Raw genomic sequence first — 9176 nt, 5'->3', positions numbered from 1 at the left:
TGGAAAAGTTCAGCAGGTCTGGCAGCATCTGTGGAGGAGAAAACAGAACAGTTCTGAGGAAGGGTCACCGGACCCGAAACGTTAACTCTGTTTTCTCCTCCACAGATGCTGCCAGACCTGCTGAGCTTTTCCAGCAACTTTGTTTTTGAGGCTATTTTTAGATGGAGCTTTGAAAGGAAAAGGATGTGCCATTCTGAAGAGCCTTTTGTTGCAGAGTTTGAAGTGTTCGTTTGGTTTCAAAAAATCCTTTTGTGCAGATCTAACTTTCAATTAAGTGTTTCTCTCTGATTGGGGATCGCTGAAGGGAAAGTTTGTTCATTTCTCATTCCACAAGCAGTTGTTCAAAGATGAATCAAAGATGTTTGTCCATCAAAGGGCTGTTCGCATCAAAGAAACCTTAATGCATTCTCTTTTGTCAAAAAGCATTGCTGCAGGTAAACGCTGCCTTAACGTGCTATTGGGGCTTTAGCTTAATGTTTCATTTTCAAGTTAATCTTTTATTTTTAAAGTCTAGTCCATTCTCAGAATGATTGTCCATCTGGAATTTTATTTGCCATCTCATGAAGAATCTGTGTTGTGTTGTGGGTCTCAATTTGCCACAATCTGTATCAAGATTTAGATTAGAGGAAGAAAAGCAGATTTTTTTATTCACACATGAGATGAGAGCGTCACAGGCTGGGCTGGCATTTATTGCCCATCCCCAATTGACCAGAGAGCAGTTAAGAGTCAACAACATTGCTGCTGGTCTGGAGTCACATGCAGGCCAGACCAGGAAAGGATAGCAGTTTCCTTCTGTAAAGGACATGAGGGAACCACAAGTATAGGTATGATAGTATTGGTGGAGCAGGCCGAATGGCCTACTTGTGTTCCCATTTCTCATGGTGAGGAGGACATATGGAGGATTTGGATGGATATAGATGGGTTGACCGAGCGGGCAAAAATCTGGCAAATGGAGTATAATGTGGAGAATGTAAAGTTGTTAACTTTGAGAAAAAAAAAAGCAGATATTACTTAAAATGGATGATGGCTGCAGAATTCAAATGCACAGATTGATCTAGATGTTGTATTGCACAAATCAAAGAAAGTTAAAACATGGTACAGCAAATTATTAAGAACGCTCATGAAATGCTACCTTTTATTAAAGAGACATTGAACATAAAAGTAAAGATTTTATGCTTCAGTTACACAAGGTATTGGTGAGGCCACATGCTGAATACTGTGTTTAGCTTTCGTCTCCTTACTTAAGGAAAGGATGTAAACGTATTGGAGGTGGTTCACAGGAGGTATAACAGATTGATACTGAACATGAGCAGGTTGTCTTATGAGGAAAGGGTGGACACACTGGGCTTGTTTCCACTGGCATTTTAGAAGAGTGAGGGGCAACTTTACTGATGTGTACAAGATCCTGAACTGTCTGGCCCTGGTGGGTGTGGAAAGGACATTTCCTCTTGTGGGTCAGCTTAAAATGTAGGAGGCTCTGTTTAAAAACAGGAGTTGATGTTTTCAGACAGAGATGAGGGGATTTTTTTTTCGTCTCTGAGGGTTCAGAGATTTTGGAACACTCTGCCTCAGAAGGCTGTATAAGCAGGGTCATTGAATATTTTTAAGGTGGAGATAAACAGGGGAATCAAAGCTTAATTGGGGCTGGATGGAAATGTGGAATTTGACACACATGCTGATCAGCCAGGATCTTATTGAATGGTGGAGGACTCTTGAGGCCTACGTCTGCTCCTATTTCACATGTTCATATGTTTGCAGCCCCTCCAAACCAAATGGTAGCCCTCAAGAAAGTTTCAAAATGAACCATTAAAAATAATTTGACTCCAGGCCTAGGGGCAGGTTCAAAGAAGCCAAGCTAGCTGAACAACATGAACAATCAGGCTGTGTGGAATTGTTTGTCCAAGCAGAAGTTGTAATGCATCATAATGAAATCTTTCAATCGTCTCCATTGAGAGGCATAGGCTACTAAAGTGAAGGGGTTTTGCTGAACCTAAATTAAACAACTCAACCCGACTGTGACTGGAGAGAATGAGAGATATGGAGCTCAGAGACAGGGAAAGCACCAGACGCCATGGTTTCTCTCCCAGGCCAGGGGTGCATGGACTAATACTCACCATCCATAAGGTCGGTGCTCTTTGACATCTGTTCCAGCTCCCAGCCCAGGTGTGCGGACTCATTCATACTCTGCTTCTTCTCTATTTCCAGAACCATGTTCTCCTCAAGAAGCTCCTCAATGCGTTTCCGATCAGCATCCCGATCCTGCAGGAAGTGGACACAAAGATCCATGTTAATAGTTTGAAACTCAAGCCTTCAGCCAGAGCCCAGTAGCCAGCGCCCAGCCTCCTCTCACCAGATCTTGTCATTAATTGGAGCCGATCGATGAAAGCACATGGCACTGGATCCACACTCATTTAACCAATCTCAGTCATAGGGATGTGTCGACAATCCGAACCTGAGGTAGGATGTGAGAATTCTGACGGTAACGTCACTGAATCATCTGGGAGATCACAAAGGTGTGCCCTCAGTGGGCAACACTGGATGCCATTCAGCCCTTAAGAACTTATTCTATCATACAATTAGATAACAGTTTATCTGTAATTTAACTATCCACCAGCTTTATTCTGGGACCTAACAAAAACTGAGTGCAATTTGGGGTGGCAGGGTGGCTCAGTGGTTAGTGCTGCTGCCTCAAAGCCCCATGGACCCAGGTTCGATTCCACCCTCGGTCTGTGTGGAGTTTGCACATCTCCCCGTGTCTGTGTGGGCTTGCTCCGGTTTCTTCCCACAGTCCAAAGGTGTGCAGGCTAGGTGGATTGGCCATACTAAATTATCCCATGGTGCCAGGGGATGTGTAGGTTGGGTGGATTAGCCAAGTGAAAGGCAGGTCACAGGGATGTGGTAGGTCTGGGTGGGATGCTCTTCAGAGGGTTGGTGTGGACTCAATGGGCCAAATAGCCTGCTGTAGGGATTGTGGTTTTATGTAGGGCTCAAGCCATATTTAGTACAGACTGAGCATATCATGGTGACTACATGGCAGTCAACTGAACTCTGGGGACCCGTCAGAGAGCAGAAATTTTCAGACATACTCTTCTTTAACAACACCCCAACCAACAACCTCAATACTGGGAGGTTAGCTCATCGTTAGACATCCTAAAGGCTAACAGACTATAGTGGGGGTTGTATCATAGAGCCCTGCATTAATGTGGAATATTACTTGCCATTTCATGGTCCTGTAGTTTGGATTTGAGCTGCAGATTCTCCTTCTCAAGGTCATGCAGCTTGTCACATCGCGCCCGTGCAATGATCAGCTGTTCTTCCAACATGGACTTAGTCTCAATTAAAACTATATTGTCTTCACGGAGCTCCTGGAGAGAAGAAAAGTCAAATTTTCAAGACCCTGTTCAAATCAACTTCCAAAGCCTTGTCAACTCCAAGTCAATTAAAATCCTGCATTTTAAAAAAAAAAAACATTTTGTAAAAGAATATTTATACACCAATTCTGGAGAATTTTGTAGAAATTTCTATACTGTTTTATGGAGGAGGTGGTGTAGCGGTAATGTCCACTGAGTCATTCTGAAGAAGGGTCACTGGATCAGAAATGTTAATTTGGATTTCTCTCCACAGATGCAGCCAGACCTGCTGAGCCTACCCAGCAATTTCCGTTTTTGTTTCCGGTATCTCTAACAACGTGGAACATCCTCCATGCTGCACTGGAGAATTGGCTGAGGTTATAGATTTAAATTTCAGCTCAGGATAGTCAATATTTGGGCTAATTTTATCTATTGGCACTGACAATTCTGGCAGCCTTTATACCATCCTTTTTTTCCCTATTTATTTGTGTGATGTGGGCATCGCTGGCTGGCCAGCATTTATTGCCCATCCCTAGTTGCCCCTGAGAAGGCGGTAGTGTGATGCCTCCTTAACTGTTGCAGTCCACCTGCTGTGGGTTGACCCACAATGCACTTAGGGAGAGAATTCCAGGATTTTGACCCAGCAATAGTGAAGGAACAGCGATACATTTCCAAGTCAGGATGGTGAGTGGCTTGGAGGGGATCAGCAGATGGTGGTGTTCCTACATGTCTGCTGCCCTGGTCCTTCTAGATGGAAGTAGTCGTGGGTTTGGAAGGTGCTGTCTGAGGATCTTTGGTGAATTTCTGCAGTTCATCTTGTAGATGGTACACACTGCTGCTACTGAGCGTCGGTGGTGGAGGGAATGGATGTTTGTGGATGTGGTGCCAGTTAAGCGGGGGCTGCTTTGTCCTGGATGGTATCAAGCTTCTTGAGTGTTGTTGGGGCTGCACTCATCCAGGCAAGTGGGGAGTATTCCATCACACTCCTGACTTGTGCCTTGTAGATCGCGGACAGGCTTTGAGGAGTCAGGAGGTGAGTTACTCGCTGCAGTATTCCTAGGTTCTGACCTCCTCTAGTAGTTACTCAGTTAATGTGGTGAGTCCAGTTGAGTTTCTGGTCGATGATAACCCCCAGGATGTTGATAGTGGGAGATTCAGTGATGGTAACACCATTGAATGTCAAGGGATGGTGGTTAGATTGTCTCTTATTGGTGATGGTCATAGCCTGGCATTTGTGTGGCGCGAATGTCACTTGCCACTTGTCAGTCCTGCCCTTTGAAGCCACAGTGAGGGAAGTCATATAATGGACCATGAATCTGCTTTTATTGAACTTTGTCAAAAATATTTATAAAATTTATAAAAATATCACAAAACATTTCTACTTGAAAACAAAACAATTGCAGAATTTGCAATGAAATTCAACTTATCTCCAGACTGCACGCTTAAATCTTACGCGCCTCAATAGAATTAAAATTGTCTTAATATTTACAATATATATTCCATATCAGGCACACAGCCAAGGGGCAAAATACTTCAAATTGAAACTTACAGAAAGTGCAAGAGAAAGATCTTTCTGCACCATGTTCCATCCTCAGGTGCCACAATACAATTTCAATATTCTTGATGCTCACAATCTACATCTTTGTCAGACACACAGCCCGACGAGACGCTGCAGTTTCCAGCCCCACAGTACTTTGGCTAAAAGGGCTTAGCCAGAGTAATTCTCCATGGTAATTTTGGTAGTTGCAGGCCCAGGAGCATTTTTCACCAAATCGATGGTCCTCCTCCAGGCACAGTCAACGTTTGTCTCCGTGTGCATCCCGAGGAACAGCCTGCAGAGCACAGAGCCCTGCATCGCAGAGCTGCTCAGGACAGACCTCAACAAAACCACTGCATTTCTCTCCAGACCCCTTCTACGAATGCACATCAGTCCCTTCCCAAACACAGTCACCTTGAGGGCAACACTCAAGGGACGATTAGGTCTGGACAATAAATGCCAACAATGTCAACATCCCCTGCAGGAAATGAAAAGTATAACTTTCAAAAGGGAATTAGAGAAATTGATGAAGGGCACAAAATTGCAGAACTATGGGATGTGGAATTCGTTGGATAGCTACCTCAAAGAGTGGTACAAGTATGATGGGAGCCAAAGAGTTGGAGATTAGGTAGGATTCACAGCAAGACTCAGATCAAACTGTCCACAGTTTAAAGTTTATAGAATAAAGTCTGTTTAAACAGCGCATTATAGCAAACATCTACAGAGTCAACTTAAGAATTTTGAGAAACTACATCATCAAAGCCATAGAAGTTTCTCCTGGTAAGTGCAGGGTGATTTCTCCAGCAAGATGTGGTAAGTGGAGAACAGGTATGTAATACAAATTAGAGGAGTTAAAAACCAAACCGCATCTCTGGAGAGAAATCAGAGTTAATGTTTTGGGTCGAGTGACCCTTCCTCAGAACGTTCCAAAGAGGACTCGCCAGACCTGAAACGTTAACTCTGATTTCTTTCCACAGATGTTGTCGGACCTGCTGAGATTTTCCAGCAATTTCTGTTATTATTTTTAATTTGTCTGTTAATAGTGGTGTCACTATCTGCAGCTGTAATTGAAAGGGATTAAGAAGTGCAACTTACTTCCATTCTGGCCTTATAGAAATCCACATCATGTAACCTCTCCCTGCATCGCATTAGATCATTCTCCAGCCTGTCGACCCTGCTTGCTTTCTCTCTCAGTGAGTCCAGCTCATCCCGATACGCTCTGACAGAACGTGCCTCTGTGGTTAGCTGCATGTTCTGTGCAAGATCCAAAAGAATTTGTTGTTAACTTTCATTTCCCCTCGCTAAAAGATTTACCAGGATGTTATGAGGACTGGAGGGTTTGGGTTATAAAGAAAGGCTCTGGATAGGCTGGGACCTTTGTTCCCTGGAGTGTAGGAGGCTGAGGGGTGACCTTATAGAGATTTATAAAATCATGAGGGGTAGATAAGGTCTTTTCACCAGGGAAGGAGAGTCCAAAACAAGAGGGCGTAGGTTTAAGGTGAGAGGGGGAAAAGAAAAGAGCTGTCGGGTAACTATTTCAAACAGAGGGTGGTGCATGTGCGGGAATGAGCTGCCAGAGGAAGTGGTAGATGCAGATACAATTACAACATTTAAAAGACACTTGGACAGGTGCATGAATGGGAAAGATTTCAAGAGACATGGGCCAAATGCAGGCGGGTGGGATTTGTTTAGTTTCGGATTATGATCGGTGTGGATGAGTTGCACCAAAGGGTCTGTTTCCGTACTGTATGACTTCTACGATAGAGTGAGATAAAATGGGATAGAAGACGACTTGTTTGGAGCATAAATATTGATTTGGACCCACTGGACTGAATGAACTGTTACTGTGCTGTCATAGTGTCGTACAGCACAGAAAAATGCCTTTTGGCCATTCGAGTCAGGTCTGGTCTGGTTACAAACAAGCACCTAACTATGCTAATCCCAAAATTGTTGTAAATGGTATGGAACTAGTGAAATATTTCAAGAGGTATCACAGGGTCACTGGACACCTGGGTAGTGGTTCAAAATGAAAAGGGAGGTAATTGAAGGGAAGGTTAGAGGTAGGTTTTCAAGGCTGCTGACCTGTTTGATTAAGTTAGTTGGGGCGCAGTGGGAGTGGAGCTTTTTGGAAAAGGGATGCTGCATATTTTATATTGCATTTGTAATGATGACCCACATTCATAGAACACAGAACATTACAGCGCAGTACAGGCCCTTCGGCCCTCGATGTTGCGCCGACCTGTGAAACCAATCTGAAGCCCATCTAACCTAAACTATTCCATTATAATCCATATGTTTATCCAATGACCATTTAAATGCCCTTAAAGTGGGCGAGTCTACTACTTTTGCAGGCAGGGCATTCTCTGAGTAAAGAACCTACCTCTGACATCTGTCCTATATCTATCACCCCTCAATTTAAAGCTATGTCCCCTCGTGCTAGCCATCACCATCCGAGGAAAAAGGCTCCCACTGTCCACCCTATCTAATCCTCTGATCATCTTGTATTCATCGTGGTCTCTTCAAGATGGGTCAAAGCATCATGAGGCTGTGCTGCTGCAACTGTGCGCGCCTTCACGGTTACTGCTTGCTTAGATCTGGAACTTGCTGCGTGGAGTCTTGGGGTGGGGTGGGGCTAGGGTCACAACCCACTGACTCGGAGGCAGAAGAGAGATTCCATTGAATGACGTTTGGTGCAGGAACCACGAGCAGCTCTCCTTACCTCTTGCCGTAACCTCTGTAACTCCACGTCAAGCCGCTCCACTTCGTGCTTGGAGTCAGTGAGCTGCTCGGCCTTTTCTTCCCTACGGACAGTTCGGGAGAAAAGAAACACATTACCACCCAATGTTTGTAAATGACTTCCTTCAAACTCCATCACCCTCCCACCATAAAGAATTTTCAGAATTGCTTGCAGATAAATTCCATCACAGTGGACAACTTTGTTGTTGTTATTTACTCATCGAGACATGGGTCTTGTTGTCTGGGCCAGGACTTATTGCCCATCCCTAATTGCCCTCAAGAAGGTGGTAGTGAGCTGCCTTCTGGAACTGCTGCAGCCCCTGTGTTACAGATACACTCACAGCGCTGTTAGGGAGCAAATTCTAGGATTTTAACCCAGGACAGTGAAGGAGCAGATGTGAAGCGCGCCAACAGCTTGTGATTTCAAATAAACCTGTTGGACTGTAACCTGGCGTCGTGGGACTTCTGACTCTGCGGAGAGAGAAACAGCTCAGGTTTTAGCTTCTAAGCTCCCATCAGAAGCTCCTCGATATGAAACTTTTACTGTGTTTCTCCCTTCATTCATGCAGCCTGGCTTCCCAAGTATTTGCAGCTCTTTCTGCTCTTAATTAAGTGCCTTTGAATTATTGTCACTGATGCAATGTTGAATAGAGGCAGCATGGTTGAAATATAAACACCTGGCTGGGGCTTTTAGGGTAAATCCCCCAGTTATCTTTGTGCTGTGCGATCTTATGGACCTGTCTGAGGGGGCAAATGGGAGGTCACAACCCCATCCAAAAGAAGACACATCTGACAGTGCGGCAGTCTCTCTGCACAGAAGGGACGTACTGCAACTAACAGAGTTACAGAGCATTCTCCTGGTCTAGATTTGAGGAATTTTACAGGTATCTATGTCCATTATGGCCTCACATTTTTGCATACCTCTTTGGGGTGGGGAGTCTGACCGTTTCAGATGGATTGGGGAGTGTAAAGCTCTGAAAGCCCTAACTCTGTGAAGCAGGTTAGCTGAACCATTATCAGTCAGTCCACATTTGTGGTACATGATCAAGTCACTGGGGTTCGGCTCAAACCCTTGATTTTCTGATAGCAACGAGGTGAGTGTGGTCCCCATGAGCTACGTCCCATTCAGTGTGCGCGCATGGGCATGTGTGTCCCGGTCTGTCTGTGTTTACCTGTGGCTTTGTGTGTGCATGTGTGTCTCTGTGTGTGTGTGTGTGTGTCGTGTGTCTCTGTCTGTCTGTGTGTGTCTGTGTGTCTCTGCCTGTCAGTGTTTATCAGTGTGTGTCTGCGTGTCTCTGCTTGTCTGTGTTTATCTGTGTGTTTGTGTGTGCACGTCTGTCTATGTCTGTCTGTGTACGTCTGTCTATGTCTGTCTGTGTTTACGTGTGCACATGTGTCTCTGTGTGTCTATGTTTCTGTGTGTTTGCATGTGTCTGTGTTTGTCTGTCTGTGTTCATCTGTGTGTTTGTGTGCACGTGCATCTCGGTCTGTGTTTATCTGTGTGTTTGCGTGTCTCTGCCTGTCTGTGTTTATCTGTGTGTGCGCGCCTGCGT

The 9176-nt window shown here is 44.7% G+C and overlaps 1 protein-coding gene across 1 annotated transcript in view; it reads right to left on the bottom strand.

Annotated features, from left to right (window-relative positions):
* The window catches only part of LOC109911759 (protein Daple), a gene marked incomplete at its 5' end in the record, with an annotated part of 117394 nt that overhangs the window by 104608 nt on the left and 3610 nt on the right, over positions 1–9176 (bottom strand). The window contains 4 exons of the mRNA XM_048600325.1: positions 2115–2259; positions 3219–3365; positions 5983–6141; positions 7607–7688. Of these exons, the coding sequence (XP_048456282.1) occupies positions 2115–2259; positions 3219–3365; positions 5983–6141; positions 7607–7688 (533 nt within the window). The remainder of the gene's footprint in view (positions 1–2114; positions 2260–3218; positions 3366–5982; positions 6142–7606; positions 7689–9176) is intronic.

This window comes from Rhincodon typus, chromosome 8 (assembly GCF_021869965.1).
Source record: "Rhincodon typus isolate 14 chromosome 8, sRhiTyp1.1, whole genome shotgun sequence".
NCBI lineage: Eukaryota > Metazoa > Chordata > Chondrichthyes > Orectolobiformes > Rhincodontidae > Rhincodon > Rhincodon typus.
This window is presented reverse-complemented; position numbering and strand designations above follow the sequence as displayed.